General features: G+C 52.4%; 1 protein-coding gene across 7 annotated transcripts in view; it reads left to right on the top strand.

Annotated features, from left to right (window-relative positions):
- The window catches only part of LOC123773352 (pleckstrin homology-like domain family B member 1), a 125,930-nt gene that overhangs the window by 75,822 nt on the left and 29,141 nt on the right, over nt 1-20,967 (top strand). For all 7 annotated transcript variants that reach the window (XM_069318111.1, XM_069318109.1, XM_069318110.1 and 4 more), the window contains one exon: nt 1,604-1,676. In XM_069318111.1, the coding sequence (XP_069174212.1) occupies nt 1,604-1,676 (73 nt within the window). The remainder of the gene's footprint in view (nt 1-1,603; nt 1,677-20,967) is intronic.

Genomic DNA, 20,967 nt, shown 5'->3' with positions numbered 1-20,967 from the left:
TATATAATATATATATATAATAGAAGAAGTATAGAGAAGACCTTGTGGATTCTCACATATATATTGTGTGATATATATATATATATATATATATATATATATATATATATATATATATATATATATATATATATATATATATATATATATATATATAAGTAGTGGATGCTTAGAGGGGAAGGGAACTATCAGGGGGAAAGTGCCAAGCCATTACGACTATATAGCACTTTGAAGGGATAAATGTTTAGGACGGGATTTGAAAGTAATGGTGCCCAACCACTTGGGACGGCGGGGGATTGAACGCCGACCCGCATGAAGCGAGACTTGCATCTCGTCCACCGAGGGTAATATTATCCTGGTGACACGCTGGCATGGTTCAACGCGACCGGTTTTTGTGTTTGTTTCACACCCGCTACGAGAATAGAAACTGGGTTCAGTTTGTTTTCTCACTTGGGAATATATGTTAAACATGGCTTTTGTAGGGGGGGTTGACCCGGGGATAATAATAGTTCCGTGGGCCCCCACGGGTCTTACTGGCTTGCTGAAGGATGGCCCGGTTATTATTGTTGGGTGTGTATTCACCTAGTTGTGCTTGCGGGGGGTTGAGCTCTGGCTCTTTGGTCCCGCCTCTCAACTGTCAATCAACAGGTGTGTGTGTGTGTGTGTGTGTATTCACCTAGTTGTGCTTGCGGGGGGTTGAGCTCTGGCTCTTTGGTCCCGCCTCTCAACTGTCAATCAACAGGTGTGTGTGTGTATGTATTCACCTAGTTGTGTTTGCAGGGGATGAGCTTTGCTCTTTAGGCCCACCTCTCAACTGTTTGCTAACTACTTTTTTTTTCCCACACCACACACCAGGAAGCAGCCCGTGACAGCTGACTAACTCCCAGGTATCTATTTACTGCTAGGTAACAGGGGCATTCAGAGTGAAAGAAACTTTGCCCATTTGTTTCTGCCTGGTGCGGGAATCGAACCCGGGCCACAGAATTACGAGTCCTGCGCGCTATCCACCAGGCTACCAGGCCCATCAGTGTGTGTACTCGCCTAGTTGTGTGCGTGCGTGTGTGTGGGGGGTAGGGGGGCGGTGGTGTTGGCAAGGTGGTGATGGGATGACGCTGCTGCCTGACCTGGTCCTGTCATCTTCACTCTCTCACCTTTCCACCTCTTATCCTCACTTATACGCACCTCACTCCATTGTTATCTGCACCTCACCTCAGTGTTATCTGCACCTCACCTCATTGTTATCTGCACCTCACCTCATTGTTTCCCGGGTGACTATGGTGTCATTAGGTTACTCGTTGTTGTTATCTTACATTCAGCTACTGGGAACAAAAAGTTGCAGGTAGCACGGTCTATGGTGAGCCCGTAGTGGACTTACCTATCACAGGAGCGGCGCTGTAACTATAGTGAAAGACTACAACTGTAGGTTACACCAACCTGGGTGTATATACATATATGTATATACACCCAGGTATATACATATATATACACCTGGGCCTCCGGTGAGTGTCTGTGCTGGGTGTGTTGCCAGGCGCACGATGCGTTCTTGTTCTCTGTCTGTTGACTTCTGCTTTTCTTATCTCTCTCTCTCTCTCTCTCCCTGCAGCCTCTCCAGTGATGACGTCTTGGAGAAGAGGAGCAGCGGTGAGAGCATCTCCCGAGACACCTCGCAGGTCAAGGTAAGTGCATAAGTTCGAGCCCTCTCCACGGCCCTTGTGGATTTGTTTACAGTAAAGCATTTTTCGTACCTTTAATTTTATAGTTCGGGAAAAAGGTAAGGTTGAATGCCAAACTAAATATTCCTAGGCCTATTGTAGCGCATATTAGGCCTGTGATAGCTGGCATTAGGCTTGGGATTTCTAGGAGAGGTTAGGTCTTTATGTGGCAGGTTTTTTTCAATAATACAAAGTCAACTTTCTGGTGGTCCATCCCTACATGTTGGTACTTTCTGGTGGTCCATCCCTACATGTTGGTACTTTCTGGTGGTCCATCCCTACATGTTGGTACTTTCTGGTGGTCCATCCCTACATGTTGGTACTTTCTGGTGGTCCATCCCTACATGTTGGTACTTTCTGGTGGTCCATCCCTACATATTGGTACTTTCCAATGTGTAGTGAAACCCTTACAAGGTAGGTATATATATATATATATATATATATATATATATATATATATATATATATATATATATATATATATATATATATATATATATATATATATATATAATATACTAACCCGGTGAACTAGTGAACCTGACACTGTAATGGGTACGGTTGATGTCGACCGCAGTGGTGCAGGAAAAGGGTATAAGATTGATAAGAGAGTGATGGTGGTGCGGTAACCATGGGTGTAAGCGGGTATGAGGCAGCCCCCACACCTGCCCTCGGGGCGCCCTAGCCCCCATCCCTCACAACATAGATACCGGGGGACGGCGCAGATTACGGGCTATTCATGCCTGTGCCACCTTGTGGGTGACTTAGTCTTTATCGACGGCCAGAGTACAGCTGCGCGCGCTGTACTCACTTAAGTTATATGCTATTTCATTTGGGTTCGAGCCCCGGGAAGGATTGACTGGGCACTTACCAGTGACTACAAGGGGGGGGGGGGAAGTGTGGTGTAGCGCTGTATGCCTTGTTGTATCTTGCGTTTTAATGGAAATTTTCTGACGTTTGAACTCCTTGTCAAATGTGGCCTTTAAGTTGAGGATGGAGGCGGCTTCCTCAACTTGGGTCTATTCTTTTTTAATTGAGTGATTCGGCTGTAAACTGCCTTGTGGGTAATTGTCAAAGGAAAACTAGTAAGGTGAGGTTTACCTTAAGCTATTGGACGGGAAAGCCTGCTAACAGGTGCCTGAAGTGGTTTACTCCTGTATAACCTCCTATGTAATATATATATATATATATATATATATATATATATATATATATATAAAATTGTGTGTGTGTTCTTGCCTCGCTCCTATGCCAGGCAAGTCCACTACGGGCTCACCATAGTCCGTGCTACTTGGAACTTGTTCCGAGTAGCTAAATCTATAACAACAACAACAACAACAAGGTGTGTTCTCAGGTGAGTATTGATGTAGTGGACACGACACAGCTGTCATCAGTGATGAGACTCCTAATGTCTGAATCATCAGCAACTATGTGGGCTCAAATTAGCGCCGGCGGGGGAGGGGGGGGGGGGGAGGTTAATGGTATTTATAGCCAATGTTTATGTTGGAGTGTGTGTGATTGTCTCTCTGGGATGAATGAATGACGTGTGGTGGAGTGGGCGCCTTGTCAGTAATGTAGTCACTTCGGACCAGCGGGTGTATGTTGTGCCGACATTCCTTAGTAAATATGTATTCTCTGGTGGAAACTTGGTCAGTATGGCCGGGAACTGTTGCGAACCCTTACAACACAAGCCGGTAATGTTGACCTATGTGAGGGGGAATATCTCCTAAGCGTACCTAGTCATCTGGGGGCCAGAAGCAGTTATGAAGTAGCTGCGTAACTGCTTCGTGAATCTGGCCCCTGGGCTGTGTGGGTCATACATCAGCCTGCGGGGTTGTTTGTTATAGATTCAGCTACTCTGAACAAGTTGCAAGTAGCACGGGCTATGGTGAGCCCGTAGTGGACTTACCTGGCACAGGAGCGGTGCTGGCCTGTGGGGTCTAACAGCCTGGTTAAGTAGACCACCAACCAGGAGGCCAGGTAGCGAGGGACACCTGGAAGCCACCTCCAGGTAACCTCAAGGTGAGGGTTGTGTGCTGCTGCTCTTTACATTGGTTTACGTCCCCCGGAAACTAGGGAACAGTGATCATAAAGAAATCAGATTTAGCATAGAATGAAATAGATCTGTAGGAGAAAATTCTGTTAAAGTGCCTGATTTTCGAAAAGCTGATTTCAATAGCCTAAGAAATTTTTTGGGTCAAATAGATTGGAATGTCTTGGGGATGGGTTACGTACACGCACGCACACACGCACGCGAGAGAAAGAACTTTTTCAGTGTCAGAGTAGTTAACAGGTGGAATGCATTAAACTGTGATGTGGTGGAGGCTGACTCCATACACAATTTCAAATGTACATATGACACGAGCCCAGTAGGCTCAGGAATCTGTACATCAATTGACAGGCGGGATCAAAGAGCCAGAGCTCAACCCCCGCCCACAAACACAACTAGGTGAGTACACACGCTGGAGAGAAAGTAAGAGTTAGGCTAGTAAACAGGAGAGACGACCGGCGCTGTGGCAAGGTGGTCTAGTAGGCAAGGGTCAGGGCGGGTGTCAGGGGCCTCTCTCCCTCTCTCTCTCTCCCTCCTCTCCCTCTCTCAAACCCCCCCCCCCCCCCCCCCCCCCGTCCTCTCCCCCTCTCAACCCCCCCCCCCCGTCCTCTCCCCGGCAGCGACATCAAAGCTGAGCCTTGCCAGGCGTGTGGGTTGAGGCAGCCCACCTGACGGAGGCGGCGACGGCGCCCCAGACCCGCTGCCCCACCAACACCACTAGTTTGGTAGGTTACCTTCTTGATTTGTGGATCATTTAGTAAGGGGGAGTCGAGACCTTTGACAACCAGCCGGCCTCTTGTCCCCCATTGAGGCTACCTAGAGATAGTGGCCCTTGGGGAAATTCAGATTAGTTACCTGGTAAGATAATAAACATGGGATCGCTACATTGTTTCAGGCGTAGGTTAGATATATTTACGAGTGGGTTTGGGTGCATGTCATAAGCTGCCTTGTGTGGGCTAATATGAGCTGCCTCTGATGGACCAATAGGAGCTGCCTTGTGTGGGCCAATAGAAGCTGCCTCGTATGGACCAATATGAGCTGCCTCGTATGGACCAATATGAGCTGCCTCGTATGGACCAATAGAAGCTGCCTCGTATGGACCAATATGAGCTGCCTCGTATGGACCAATATGAGCTGCCTCGTATGGACCAATATGAGCTGCCTCGTATGGACCAATAGGAGCTGCCTCGCATGGACCAATAGGAGCTGCCTCGTATGGACCAATAGGCCATGTACAATTATCTTTTATTCTTGTGTTGGTGACAGTGAGAGGACTGGCGGCCCGGTCTCTACCATAACAATGGAAATGAGAAGCAAACACACCAGTTGCATCGTTCACCGAGGCCACTCCCGTCCACACTCCGTCCCCGTCTGCTGACTCCCAAACACCGCCACCATATTCTAAATTGCTTTACAAGAGTGAATAAATCTCTCGAGTTGAGTGACTTGAAGAATGAACACAGATCAATATGGTCCGGATTTAATGAAAGTGACCGAAAACTTGGAGGAAATGTTTAGGCGAGTGAGGTTGGGGGCAAATTGTGACCTTTAGTTAGTGATTACCTGTAGTGTAGGTGTGTGTGTGTGTGTGTGTGGGGCTAGCTGGCCGGCGGCCTCTCACTCACCTCCTGCTGGAGACCTGTGGGGACGCTCCTGTCCCCCACCGCTGCTCCAAGCTGTTCCTTCATCTTGTACATCTGTGTTCATCAGCACACCCACGCTTCTCGACTTGTGTTACCTGGAATATACCTACAGTGGGTTCTGGGAGTGCCTCTACTCCCCAAGCCCGGCTTGGGGGCCCAGGCTTCATGTGGGATAACTTGGTTCAGCAGGCTGTTGCATCTGGCTGAATCCGACACTTCCAGCGGGAACTTGAATTGAAATTGAAGAGGAAGCCACCCAGATATGAACGTAAAGGCAGACAAGTGGAGGCGAAATACCACAAGGTAGGTGCTACAGCTTCGGCTAGGTCAGGTCTCAGGCTATCTGGAGAGATTACGTGTCAGTCGTGCCCACGTACACCTCTCAGCCAGCTGGCTCTCAACTGGTTCAGTGGGCCAGCTGGTTGTTATTGTTGGAGTGTGGTAAGGTATACATCACCAGCTCAGTCTTCACAAAGCGACAACTTGGAAGTGACTTTCCCAAACCCGAAGCGTACTTGCCCATCCAGTTTTCATTAGTTCGAGGAAGCTTCATTGTTGTGGTGCTTTTCATGTTATCTTCTTGAGGTTATCTTGAAATGATTTCGTGGCTTGTGCATTAAATGTAAGGACAGTTTGGTGAGACTGACATGGCAGATAACACAGGTGTGACCTCAGGGGTCACGTGACGCAACTCCGCCTCTGTGATGACCCGGAGTGACTGTGCCAGGCTTCCCATTTCCAGAATTTTCCCTTCGACTGTGCCTCTTCATCGTCCGTACTGCCCCTTGAGCCCCGCGCGGCCACCAGTGGTGTTCGGGGTGAGCACGTGACCTGCGTTGTGTTCACAGGTCACGTGCTCTCCTCCACCGTGGAGGTAGTGAAGCCGCTCCTCGCTCTTGACCTGGCTACTGGAAGGAACAAGGATACATGCCATGGCAGGAGGCCTTACCTTGAGGTGCTTCCGGGGCTTAGCGTCCCCGCGGCCCGGTCGTCGACCAGGCCTCCTGGTTGCTGGATTGATCAACCAGGCTGTTGGACGCGGCTGCTGGGGGGCTGCCACCACCCACCTCCTGCACGTGGCGGCCTCCACACTTTCTCTAGTCGAGGACAGCAAGTCTCCACTTAGGCGCGTGGAGATTCCTCTAGACCAATTCTGACCTTTTCCAGGATGCAACTCACAACAGTTGCCTGACTCCTAGGTACCCATTTTTTACTACTAGCTTAACAAAAAGGCATCAGATGAATGGAAACATGTCCAACCATTTCTGTGCTGCCTGGGGATTGAACCCTGGTCCCGTAGACCACTGCGCTACGGGATTTGTCCTGCCTCTAAGCACACCGTGCCGCGCCCTCTGGCACTTCTCACACATCGAGATTCAGAATGACCAGAATGTAGACAACGTACAAAATAGAGCGCTCTCAGTAAGAGGACCTGACTGGTGCAGTCAGCAGAGGATTGGGGCAGTGAACTGACTCTGCTGACGCTGCCTTCAGTGATTTTCTTATATCTCAATGGTCAAGTCAGGTCAAACGTTTCGGGGTTACGTTAACGACAATTCTTGAGAGATAACGCAGAAGGCATTCACAACTACGTAAGTAATCGTACCTCCAATACTCTCCCACTACTCTCTTTGCCGCCGGTAATCCCTGCTGCTCTACACGCCACCAGTGAGCCCCCGCTGCTCTACACACCACCAGTGAGCCCCTGCTGCTCTACACACCACCAGTGAGCCCCTGCTGCTCTACACACCACCAGTGAGCCCCTGCTGCTCTACACACCACCAGTGAGCCCCTGCTGCTCTACACACCACCAGTGAGCCCCTGTTGCTCTACACACTACCAGTGAGCCCCTGCTGCTCTACACACCACCAGTGAGCCCCTGTTGCTCTACACACCACCAGTGAGCCCCTGTTGCTCTACACACCACCAGTGAGCCCCTGCTGCTCTACACACCACCAGTGAGCCCCTGTTGCTCTACACACCACCAGTGAGCCCCTGTTGCTCTACACACTACCAGTGAGCCCCTGTTGCTCTACACACCACCAGTGAGCCCCTGCTGCTCTACACACCACCAGTGAGCCCCTGCTGCTCTACACACCACCAGTGAGCCCCTGTTGCTCTACACACTACCAGTGAGCCCCTGTTGCTCTACACACCACCAGTGAGCCCCTGCTGCTCTACACACCACCAGTGAGCCCCTGTTGCTCTACACACCACCAGTGAGCCCCCGCTGCTCTACACACCACCAGTGAGCCCCTGTTGCTCTACACACCACCAGTGAGCCCCTGTTGCTCTACACACCACCAGTGAGCCCCTGCTGCTCTACACACCACCAGTGAGCCCCTGCTGCTCTACACACCACCAGTGAGCCCCTGCTGCTCTACACACCACCAGTGAGCCCCTGTTGCTCTACACACCACCAGTGAGCCCCTGTTGCTCTACACACCACCAGTGAGCCCCTGTTGCTCTACACACCACCAGTGAGCGCCTCGGAAGCCCACCACGCCCACTTGCCAAGATGAGAATAATTGTTTTAAAAACGTAAAAGAGAATATTGTAACATATTCGCCTGGCACAGACCAGCCGCTGAGTCACCTGACGCCTCCCTCTGTCTCCCCCATAGTTCTCACTCTGAGCCTAGTGGGAGACATTCCTGGCGTGGGGGAGACATCCTGGGAGACATTACTGGTGTGGGGGACATCCGGAGAGACATTCCTGGTGTGGGGGGACATCCGGAGAGACATTCCTGGTGTGGGGGGACATCCGGAGAGACATTCCTGGTGTGGGGGGACATCCGGAGAGACATTCCTGGTGTGGGGGGACATCCGGAGAGACATTCCTGGTGTGGGGGGACATCCGGAGAGACATTCCTGGTGTGTGGGAAAGACATCTTGGGAGACATTACTTTATCTTCATGTTGCGAAAACAGACAGACTCACAGACAAGACAATCACTAGCAAATTCAAGCCACAGACCACGCTGCTGCTGCTGCGGCTGGTGCTGCTGCTGCGGCTGCTGCTGCTGCTGCTGCTGCTGCTGCTGCGGCTGCTGCTGCGGCTGCTGCGGCTGCTGCGGCTGCTGCTGCTGCTGCGGCTGCTGCTGCTGCGGCTGCGGCTGCTGCTGCGGCTGCGGCTGCTGCTGCGGCTGCTGCTGCGGCTGCTGCGGCTGCTGCGGCTGCTGCTGCTGCTGCTGCTGCTGCGGCTGCTGCTGCGGCTGCTGCTGCTGCTGCTGCTGCTGCTGCAGTAGAACAACTCTGGAAATATTCAACAGGTACAGCCTCATGGAAGATGAGGCAGCTGGAGCGAGCCAGCATAAAGAGGTACAAAGCCTTGAAGCTTGAGCCCGACTCTTGGTGTGGTGCCATGGCCTGGAGAGCTCTGGCACCTGGGAGCTCACTCGGGTAGTTACCTTAATGAGTCGTGGTGCCAGCCTGCGAGTGCCGGCCAATTAATCGACGGTTGAACTGTGCCTGTGGTGGGGGTTTACTATTTGTATTTGATATTTGTCTCTAGAATAGAGCTGTTAGATCTTCGACCCCGCCTTTCTAACTAATCTATTTTTATTTTATTAGATCTACTATATATGTTTGTCTCTAAAACAAACACCACACACCACACCACACACACACACACACACACACACACACACACACACACACACACACACACACACACACACACACACACACACACACACACACACTACCTGTGTGTGTGTTAGAAACCTGTACACCTGTTGATTGACGGTTGAGAGGCGGGACCAAAGAGCCAGAGCTTAACCCCCGCAAGGACAACTAGGTGAGTACGTATCTCCAAGAAGCAGCCCGTAGCAGCTGTCTAACTCCCAGTTACCTATTTACTACTAGGTAACAGGGGCTTCAGGGTGAAAAAACTGCCCATCTGTTTCCGCCGGCGCCGTGAATCGAACCCCGGACCACAGGACAACGTATCCAGCGTGCTGTCCACTCAGCCACCAGTGCACACAGTGTGTGCGCGTGTGCGTGCGTTCACGCCGTCTCTCACACTTTCCCTTTGACAATTATTTATCCAATAAAAGTGCGTCACATAACTAAGGCTCAGTTCTCAAGTGTGTCCTTGAGCCATTAAAGCCATGAGCGGCGGGAGGGAGCAAACGTTGTGGTGGTGGAGAGAGCCAAGGTTGGTGCTGGGGCGGCTCTCGTGTGGCCTTTATAGAGCCGCTGCTGGTGCTGGGGCGGCTCTCGTGTGACCTTCATATAGAGCCGCTGCTGGTGTTGGGGCGGCTCTCGTGTGACCTTCATATAGAGCCGCTGCTGGTGTTGGGGCGGCTCTCGTGTGACCTTCATAGAGCCGCTGCTGGTGTTGGGGCGGCTCTCGTGTGACCTTTATAGAGCCGCTGCTGGTGTTGGGGCGGCTCTCGTGTGACCTTCATATAGAGCCGCTGCTGGTGCTGGGGCGGCTCTCGTGTGACCTTCATATAGAGCCGCTGCTGGTGTTGGGGCGGCTCTCGTGTGACCTTTATAGAGCCGCTGCTGGTGTTGGGGCGGCTCTCGTGTGACCTTCATATAGAGCCGCTGCTGGTGCTGGGGCGGCTCTCGTGTGACCTTCATATAGAGCCGCTGCTGGTGCTGAGTAAGCCGCCGGGACTGAAGGTCCGCCGCGCGCTGATTAATGTTTGTCTGTGTGCGTTGGTCTCTCCTGAAGGCTCCTGCTTCCTCAATCTTCCCGTGTGTCGTGTCTCCATGCGCTGGTGGTGTTTATGGGGGGCGCAGTTCCCCCCTCCCCCTGGGGGGTGTGGGAGGGGGGGAGCCAAGCGCACCCCGTCGCCAATCGAGGTAAAATTCCTCTGGATCTGGTAGGAAATTTAACATAAAATTCTCGTATGAGATCTCTCTCTGTCCACCTTGTGTGTGTGTGTGTGTGTACTCGCCTAGTTGTGCTTGCGGGGGTTGCGCTTTGGCTCTTTGGTCCCGTTTGTGTGTGTATGTGTGTTTACTGTTTGTTTCTGCAGAATCGAGCTTTTAGCTCTTATATCCCGCGTTTCTAACCTGTTTATTTTTCCCCTTTTGTATTATGTCTAGTACATATATTTCTCTAACGCGCGCACAAAAGGTTCCCTTGTGTGTCCCCTCGTGCTGGGCCCTCCTAGATGGGTGGGGAGAGGGCGGTAACGGGACTAGATCAGGTGTCAGTCATATTTAGCTCCTAGGAGAGGTTCTTACTAAGTTGTAGGGCAATGTTTCGGTCATGTTAACTGGAGGAGAGGGAGGGACAAAGAAATAGTGGGGGGGGGGGGGGTAATAAAGAGGAGAGAGGGTGAGTGTGAGAGAGCGCGGAGGGTGAGTGTGAGAGAGCGCGGAGGGTGAGTGTGAGAGAGCGCGGAGGGTGAGTGTGAGAGAGCGCGGAGGGTGAGTGTGAGAGAGCGCGGAGGGTGAGTGTGAGAGAGCGCGGAGGGTGAGTGTGAGAGAGCGCAGAGGGTGAGTGTGAGAGAGCGCGGAGGTACGTCACTGGAGGAGATGGACAACATTTCTGGCTTGGCCTCCATGTCTTCCTGGCGTATGTGTCGAGAAAACATAAATATCCGGAGATGGATAAGCAGGTGAGTAAAGAGGGAGCAGGGAGGGTGGCCAGCGTAGTCACCTCTATCCCTCTCTCTCTCTCATTCCTTCCCACTAGGCACTAGTGGGAAGGAATGGCACTAGGCTAACTTAGTTAGCCTAGTGCCCACTGTTACTATACCTGATTAATGGTGAGGGGGGGGGTGGCCCTCTGTGGTGGGCCACTCCGGCCCTGTTGACACCCCTTCTCTCTCTCTCTCCTGGGAGACACATGCGTGAAGGGGAGTGTTTCACGCACCTGGAGAATGTGAGAATGCCGGGGCCAGGCTGTGAATGAACCAGAGTGTAGGCTGCAGAGGCGGTTGGGGAGGGGGGGGGGGAAGCGGTGACGCTCTTAAGGGGACAGGGGGAACAGGTGCGACCCCAAACTGTCGTCAGTGAGCATATATTTTTTTTAATGATCTGGGCGACTCTTCCCTCCACCTCCATACTAACCATTTCCTCCTGCCTATCCCCAGCACCCACTTCAACACGCACCCCTCCGCTCCCTATCCTGCAGCCCTCCATAGCACAATCTCTCCTGGGACGCGGGGGGGGGGTGGGGGGAGTAGTGGTTCCCAACCACTTTATGCCCGAAACGCTTTGCGTAATAGTGGCTTTAGGCATTGTATGTACTAGCTCTACCTATAAGTCAACCAATCCTTGTATAAATTTATTGTATGTATGTACCTTACCTAAATAAAATTGTATTGTATTGTACTTGGAGGGTCGGGGGATTGAACGCCGACCTGCATGATGCTAGACCGTCGCTCTGTTCCAGGATTTGGTGGTCAGCAATGTCTGTGACCAGGGCGGTGACACACGGGGTGGACCAGGTAGCCAGGGTGACACACAGGGTGGACCAGGTTGCCAGGGTGACACACAGGGTGGACCAGGTAGCCAGGGTGACACACAGGGTGGACCAGGTAGCCAGGGTGACACACGGGGTGGACCAGGTAGCCAGGGTGACACACAGGGTGGACCAGGTAGCCAGGGTGACACACGGGGTGGACCAGGTAGCCAGGGTGACACACGGGGTGCACCAGGTAGCCAGGGTGACACACAGGGTGGACCAGGTAGCCAGGGTGACACACGGGGTGGACCAGGTAGCCAGGGTGACACACAGGGTGGACCAGGTAGCCAGGGTGACACACGGGGTGGACCAGGTAGCCAGGGTGACACACAGGGTGGACCAGGTAGCCAGGGTGACACACGGGGTGGACCAGGTAGCCAGGGTGACACACGGGGTGGACCAGGTAGCCAGGGTGACACACAGGGTGGACCAGGTAGCCAGGGTGACACACGGGGTGGACCAGGTAGCCAGGGTGACACACAGGGTGGACCAGGTAGCCAGGGTGACACACGGGGTGGACCAGGTAGCCAGGGTGACACACGGGGTGGACCATTTAGCCAGGGTGACACACAGGGTGGACCAGGTAGCCAGGGTGACACACAGGGTGGACCAGGTAGCCAGGGTGACACACAGGGTGGACCAGGTAGCCAGGGTGACACGGGGTGGACCAGGTAGCCAGGGTGACACGGGGTGGACCAGGTAGCCAGGGTGACACACAGGGTGGACCAGGTAGCCAGGGTGACACACGGGGTGGACCAGGTAGCCAGGGTGACACACAGGGTGGACCAGGTAGCCAGGGTGACACACGGGGTGGACCAGGTAGCCAGGGTGACACACAGGGTGGACCAGGTAGCCAGGGTGACACACAGGGTGGACCAGGTAGCCAGGGTGACACACGGGGTGGACCAGGTAGCCAGGGTGACACACGGGGTGGACCAGGTAGCCAGGGTGACACACGGGGTGGACCAGGTAGCCAGGGTGACACACAGGGTGGACCAGGTAGCCAGGGTGACACACGGGGTGGACCAGGTAGCCAGGGTGACACACGGGGTGGACCAGGTAGCCAGGGTGACACACAGGGTGGACCAGGTAGCCAGGGTGACACACAGGGTGGACCAGGTAGCCAGGGTGACACACGGGGTGGACCAGGTAGCCAGGGTGACACACGGGGTGGACCAGGTAGCCAGGGTGACACACAGGGTGGACCAGGTAGCCAGGGTGACACACAGGGTGGACCAGGTAGCCAGGGTGACACACGGGGTGGACCAGGTAGCCAGGGTGACACACAGGGTGGACCAGGTAGCCAGGGTGACACACAGGGTGGACCAGGTAGCCAGGGTGACACACAGGGTGGACCAGGTAGCCAGGGTGACACACGCGGTGGACCAGGTAGCCAGGGTGACACACGGGGTGCACCAGGTAGCCGGGGTGACACACGGGGTGGACCAGGTAGCCAGGGTGACACACGGGGTGGACCAGGTAGCCAGGGTGACACACGGGGTGGACCAGGTAGCCAGGGTGACACACGGGGTGCACCAGGTAGCCGGGGTGACACACGGGGTGGACCAGGTAGCCAGGGTGACACACGGGGTGGACCAGGTAGCCAGGGTGACACACGGGGTGGACCAGGTAGCCAGGGTGACACACGGGGTGGACCAGGTAGCCAGGGTGACACACAGGGTGGACCAGGTAGCCAGGGTGACACACGGGGTGGACCAGGTAGCCAGGGTGACACACGGGGTGGACCAGGTAGCCAGGGTGACACACGGGGTGCACCAGGTAGCCGGGGTGACACACGGGGTGGACCAGGTAGCCAGGGTGACACACGGGGTGGACCAGGTAGCCAGGGTGACACACGGGGTGGACCAGGTAGCCAGGGTGACACACGGGGTGGACCAGGTAGCCAGGGTGACACACGGGGTGGACCAGGTAGCCAGGGTGACACGGGGTGGACCAGGTAGCCAGGGTGACACACGGGGTGGACCAGGTAGCCGGGGTGACACACGGGGTGGACCAGGTAGCCAGGGTGACACACGGGGTGGACCAGGTAGCCAGGGTGACACACGGGGTGGACCAGGTAGCCAGGGTGACACACGGGGTGCACCAGGTAGTGGAGACGAAGAAAAATATCAAAATATTTTATTCCCAGGATAGACAAGAGCAGAAAAACAGTGAGGTGTGAGGAAAGGTAGAGTGAGGGAGGAGGTAAGGGGGGGGAGGGAGGGAGAGATGCTGGTGCCTTGGTGATGCTCTGGGGTGCCAGTCATCACTCTGAGGGCGGGGAGTGTGTGTCTCCTGCACCCCCACCCACCCACCTGCACTCTTACACCCGTTCCCGCCCGCGGGGTAATACCCGGTGGTGTCGCGGCCGCCGCCGCCGCCGCCGCCACCTGACTCGCGCGGCATTCCGTGGAAAATATTGGATTTGTGCTGCGTTCGTGAGCGTTTGTGTACTGTCTTGATCACTGTCCCTGTGTGTGTGTGTGTGTGTGTGTGTGTGTGTGTGTGTGTGTACTCACCTAATTGTACTCACCTAATTGTGCTTGCGGGGGTTGAGCTCTGGCTCTTTGGTCCCGCCTCTCAACCGTCAATCAACTGGTGTACAGATTCCTGAGCCTATTGGGCTCTATCATATCTACATTTGAAACTGTGAATGGAGTCAGCCTCCACCACATCACTTCCTAATGCATTCCATTTGCTAACTACTCTGACACTGAAAAAGTTCTTTCTAACGTCTCTGTGGCTCATTTGGGTACTCAGCTTCCACCTGTGTCCCCTTGTTCGCGTCCCACCAGTGTTGAAAAGTTCGTCCTTGTTTACCCGGTCGATTCCCCTGAGGATTTTGTAGGTTGTGATCATGTCTCCCCTTACTCTTCTGTCTTCCAGTGTCGTGAGGTGCATTTCCCGCAGCCTTTCCTCATAACTCATGCCTCTTAGTTCTGGGACTAGTCTAGTAGCATACCTTTGGACTTTTTCCAGCTTCGTCTTGTGCTTGACAAGGTACGGGCTCCATGCTGGGGCCGCATACTCCAGGATTGGTGTGTGTGTGTGTGTGTGTGTGTGTACCTTCGATTTGTTTTCTTCATAAATTGTTTTTTAAATTTTGCCCCGAGGGGCGAGTTTATTGGGCAGCGCCACTCATCCTGTGAGTGGACACACCGCCATAGTGACAGTATTGGGCAGCGTCACTCATCCTGTGAGTGGACACACCGCCATAGTGACAGTATTGGGCAGCGTCACTCATCCTGTGAGTGGACACACCGCCATAGTGACAGTATTGGGCAGCGTCACTCATCCTGTGAGTGGACACACCGCCATAGTGACAGTATTGGGCAGGGCCACTCATCCTGTGAGTGGACACACCGCCATAGTGACAGTATTGGGCAGCGCCACTCATCCTGTGAGTGGACACACCTCCATAGTGACTGTATTGGGCAGCGTCACTCATCCTGTGAGTGGACACACCGCCATAGTGACAGTATTGGGCAGCGCCACTCATCCTGTGAGTGGACACACCGCCATAGTGACAGTATTGGGCAGGGCCACTCATCCTGTGAGTGGACACACCGCCATAGTGACTGTATTGGGCAGCGTCACTCATCCTGTGAGTGGACACACCGCCATAGTGACAGTATTGGGCAGCGCCACTCATCCTGTGAGTGGACACACCGCCATAGTGATAGAATTGGGCAGCGTCACTCATCCTGTGAGTGGACACACCGCCATAGTGACAGTATTGGGCAGCGCCACTCATCCTGTGAGTGGACACACCGCCATAGTGACAGTATTGGGCAGCGCCAATCATCCTGTGAGTGGACACACCGCCATAGTGACAGTATTGGGCAGCACCACTCATCCTGTGAGTGGCCACACCGCCATAGTGACAGTATTGGGCAGGGCCACTCATCCTGTGAGTGGACACACCTCCATAGTGACAGTATTGGGCAGGGCCACTCATCCTGTGAGTGGACACACCGCCATAGTGACAGTATTGGGCAGCGGCACTCATCCTGTGAGTGTACACACCGCCATAGTGACAGTATTGGGCAGCCCCACTCATCCTGTGAGTGGACACACCGCCACAGTGACAGTATTGGGCAGCGCCACTCATCCTGTGAGTGGACACACCGCCATAGTGACAGTATTGGGCAGCGGCACTCATCCTGTGAGTGTACGCACCGCCATAGTGACAGTATTGGGCAGCGCCACTCATCCTGTGAGTGGACACACCACCATAGTGACAGTATTGGGCAGCGCCACTCATCCTGTGAGTGGACACACCGCCATAGTGACAGTATTGGGCAGCGCCACTCATCCTGTGAGTGGACACACCGTCATAGTGACAGTATTGGGCAGCGCCACTCATCCTGTGAGTGGACACACCGCCATAGTGACAGTATTGGGCAGCGCCACTCATCCTGTGAGTGAACACACCGCCATAGTGACAGTATTGGGCAGCGCCACTCATCCTGTGAGTGGACACACCGCCATAGTGACAGTATTGGGCAGCGCCACTCATCCTGTGAGTGGACACACCGCCATAGTGACAGTATTGGGCAGCGCCACTCATCCTGTGAGTGAACACACCGCCATAGTGACAGTATTGGGCAGCGCCACTCATCCTGTGAGTGGACACACCGCCATAGTGACAGTATTGGGCAGCGCCACTCATCCTGTGAGTGGACACACCGCCATAGTGACAGTATTGGGCAGCACCACTCATCCTGTGAGTGGACACACCGCCATAGTGACAGTATTGGGCAGCGCCACTCATCTTGTGAGTGGACACACCGCCATAGTGACAGTATTGGGCAGCGCCACTCATCTTGTGAGTGGACACACCGCCATAGTGACAGTATTGGGCAGCGCCACTCATCTTGTGAGTGGACACACCGCCATAGTGACAGTATTGGGCAGCGCCACTCATCTTGTGAGTGGACACACCGCCATAGTGACAGTATTGGGCAGGGCCACTCATCCTGTGAGTGGACACACCGCCATAGTGACAGTATTGGGCAGCGCCACTCATCTTGTGAGTGGACACACCGCCATAGTGACAGTATTGGGCAGCGCCACTCATCCTGTGAGTGGACACACCGCCATAGTGACAGTATTGGGCAGCGCCACTCATCCTGTGAGTGGACACACCGCCATAGTGACAGTATTGGGCAGCGCCACTCATCCTGTGAGTGGACACACCGCCATAGTGACAGTATTGGGCAGCGCCACTCATGTTGTGAGTGGACACACCGCCATAGCAGCATGTACAACACTCCCCAATAGGAAGAAAACCCGCTGGGTTGCGCATCCTGTAGTGTGTTACATAATAATACAGTGAGAGACAAGGAGAGTTACAGTGCGTGCTGTAGCTGTATTACAGCACATGTACCACGAGGCTGCACCATGTGTGTATGTGTTGTTGCACATAGTTGGGAATGCACACGACCTGCTTGTAATTACTTATCTGTCGGAGATCGGAAGGTTGTTCTTAGGCCTTTCAAGGTCATCCCAGGGCAGCTACTGACCTGACCTCTTCATGATGCAACCCACAATAGTGGCCTTACTCCCGGGTATGTATTCTACTTCTAGGTAAACAGAACCATCGGGTGAAAGGAAATGTGCTCATCTGTTTCTGTCCTTCCTCGTGAATCAAACCCGGGATCCGAGGTTGTGGCGCGAGTACTTAAACCACTGCGCTACGGGGACCTTAGTATCTAATGGCTCTGGATGGAGCCTCTGCCTGTTCATTATACATAATCCTGTTGTATGATGATGTAGAAGTCATCCAGGGTGCTCATCATACCTGCTCTGAGCTTACCTTGAGGTACCTGGTTGATACCTGGTTGATGGGGTTCTGGGAGTTCTGGGACTCCCCAAGCCCGGCCCGAGGCCAGGCTTGACTAGGGCCTGAGGTCAGGCTTGACTAGGTACTCACCTAGTTGTGTTTGCGGGGGTTGAGCTCTGGCTCTTTGGTCCAGCCTCTCAACCGTCAATCAACAGGCGTAGAGATTCCTGAGCCTATTGGGCTCTTTATCATATCTACATTTGAAACTGTATGGAGTCAGCCTCCACCACATCACTTCCTAATGCATTCCATTTGTCAACCATAGGAGGTGGTCATCTATCAGTACTTACCTATCACTACTTGCCTACACGCAGGTGAGCTGTAGCTCTGGGTGCCCCGCCTCCTGCCTGTGTTGTACCTGTCGCGATATACCTTAACTATTCTGACGCTCACAATCTTCCTCGAACCTGTCCTTAAACTTGTGGATGGAGGCGGTTCACAGAACTTCTCTCAGGGTGCAAGGGAGCCGGTCGGCCGAGCGGACAGCACGCTGGACTTGTGATCCTGTGGTCCTGGGTTCGATCCCAGGCGCCGGCGAGAAACAATGGGCAGAGTTTCTTTCACCCTATGCCCCTGTTACCTAGCAGTAAAATAGGTACCTGGGTGTTAGTCAGCTGTCACGGGCTGCTTCCTGGGGGTGGAGGCCTGGTCGAGAACCGGGCCACTGGGACACTAAAGCCCCGAAATCATCTCAAGATAACCTCAAGATTAGGATCCACGTGTTGACCGCCCGTACACGGCACCTGTGTTTACCTGTATTTCTTAGACTCATTTGTATTCCAGCTTCCTCTTGAGGCCTTTTGCACTACTCTCTCTTAACGTTAAAGATGCTGTTCGTGTCCACTTTGCCTATTCCCCTCAGTATCTTGTATGTTGTGATCATTTCTCCTCTATTTCTTCTGTCCTCCCAGGTCGCGAGTTCCAGTTCCTTCAACCTATCCTCAATTCTCAACCCTCGTTAGTTCTGGTACAAATCCAGTTGCAAACCTCTGCACTGATATCAATTTTAGTTTCGTTTCACAAGGTATGGATTCTAGGTGCTGCATATTCCAGTATTTATCAAACGAAAGCTGTGAAGATTGTGGTGCATGCGTCCTGCCTTGGTCTATTGGATCATTCAGCCGAGGTCGACTAGTTATGCCCTTAATGTAGTGGACTGAATTGATGCCTGAACTTGCCCATTGCACCTTAAGAGGTGTTTATCAAGCTCCTTATTGAACACCGTGAGAGGTGGGATAGCCATGCCCCTTCTGTATGTATAGCGAGTGTGTTATCCTTAATGTTGATAGAATCGCAGCCACATACAGTAGTCCCACAACACAACATTGGTGAAAACATTTCTCACCCAACGTTATATCTAACCTTATATTCCATTGATCAGCTATTGCTATCTGGCTGGAGACAGAGCCTCGTCCCACAGAATGTTACATCACACACTCTGAGATTCGTCAGAATATGTTGGTTTAAAAGGTAGAAGGACTGTGCAAATTTGACGATAGTGTGTAAATGCAAAGGTGAAGTGCAACCTTTTAGTTTACAAATAGTGAAACGAGAAAAATTGAGCGGACTGTGTGAAGGGTCCGTAGTGGTGAGCGTTGCAGTGTGTCCCCGTCTCCTCCTCCAAGACACCTCGTCCTTCAAGATACCGGCGCAGCTTCAGGATCACTTACGCCGCTTCAGCATCACCTACAGAGGCACCCAGTCACCTCCAAGGGTACCTGGTCACCTCTACATCTTGAGAATCATCTCCACAGGCATCTGGTCACCTCCAGAGGTTGGAGAGTGATCTTGAGGGCAGTGTAGTCAAGTCGAGCACCGGAGAGCTAGCACAATGTCCCTGGTGTGGATGAACATCATCCACTATTACTGCAGCAAGCGGAGAAGGAAGGTGGGTGGTGATAGTGAGCTGTAGTGGTGACAATGATGGTGGTGATAGTGAATGATAAAGGCGAGAGAGCACTAAAGGTCATTACTATCCCATTAGTTCTTTTATGCCATTTACTCTGTATTGTTGATATTTCACTAAACACACTACTCTAGCATACATGTACACAACGATTGTAAGAGTGTTAACCCTTAAACTGCGGCGTTCGTCAGTTCTCGTTTTTTCCGCCATATAAATTTATGCCAGATTAATTTTTGCTTATCAGTCCCTATGACTCCCCCATAACCTAGGTTTAACAATTATAATAATAAGATAAACCACTAATCATAAAAAAACGTGAAATGAATCGTTTCCAAACAAATATTACTTCTTGAGAGCAATTTTTGTTTTTCTTAAGTCAACCATATTTATTCGGTTGTATTAGATATACAGTATTTAAAAGAAAATGTAAAGACAAGGGGGGGTAACTTTGATGGAAATTTGTGTAGTTGGAAAGTATGTAATAATGTGTGTTGGGCTAATGCCACGATTGACGGTTCTAGTTCGTTATCAAGGTAACGCCTTCCAGCCCGTCCTCCAAACAAAGATCCAAAAGTGATTCCATGCACCCGCCAAACCCCCTGTTTATGAATGAAAAGCGGTTTACACACGACTCCCAACTGCTGACGTTCGAACATATCCGGAACAAGTGCTTCACTGACGAATTTTGATCGAATCACAACGCTATAAATGCTTCACCCACGTACTACAAATACAAATAATCGCCAATAGAACCTAAACACCTAACCTAACCTAACCTATGCCTATATATACACAATATGCTAATATGTTATAATATTAATTTATACTAGCGAAAATTCCCGTTTTGAATGAACAGCATATTAAAATTTATGAATGCGTCTGTGGGGTTGACTGCTGAATGTAATGGACTTGAGTCGAGGACGGGTTGCGCCTTCACCTGTCCTGTGAGTTATCAAGGTAACGACCCAGAACCTGTCCTCTCCCCTAACACGCTGTATTAGTAAACAATCAAAGCACCTTAATACTGACTGTTTTCTATGCTTCGTCGGAGGTTGGTTGGGTTTTCGCGTTTCTGGCTAGGCCAAAGTGCCGGCCTGCGACCAACACGACCCCCGAGTATGGAACATGTATACAAGAATGTATGCAACATATACATTGTGACAGACAAAAAATAGTGTATTTTATACAATTGGTATAAGAAGTAATAGTACACGTGTACTATGGTGGTCCAGGAGTAGGTAGGTTGTCTTCTTGCTTGTTTCATTTAACAACACTTAATGGTACTATCAGTGAGTGCTACCCCCCCCCACACTTGTGTACAGCCTGTATGTATGTATACACAGTTGCTGCACGTTCAGCCACTTGTGTGGGGGATACGTGACT

Source organism: Procambarus clarkii, chromosome 89 (genome assembly GCF_040958095.1).
Source record: "Procambarus clarkii isolate CNS0578487 chromosome 89, FALCON_Pclarkii_2.0, whole genome shotgun sequence".
Lineage (NCBI taxonomy): Eukaryota > Metazoa > Arthropoda > Malacostraca > Decapoda > Cambaridae > Procambarus > Procambarus clarkii.
This window is presented reverse-complemented; position numbering and strand designations above follow the sequence as displayed.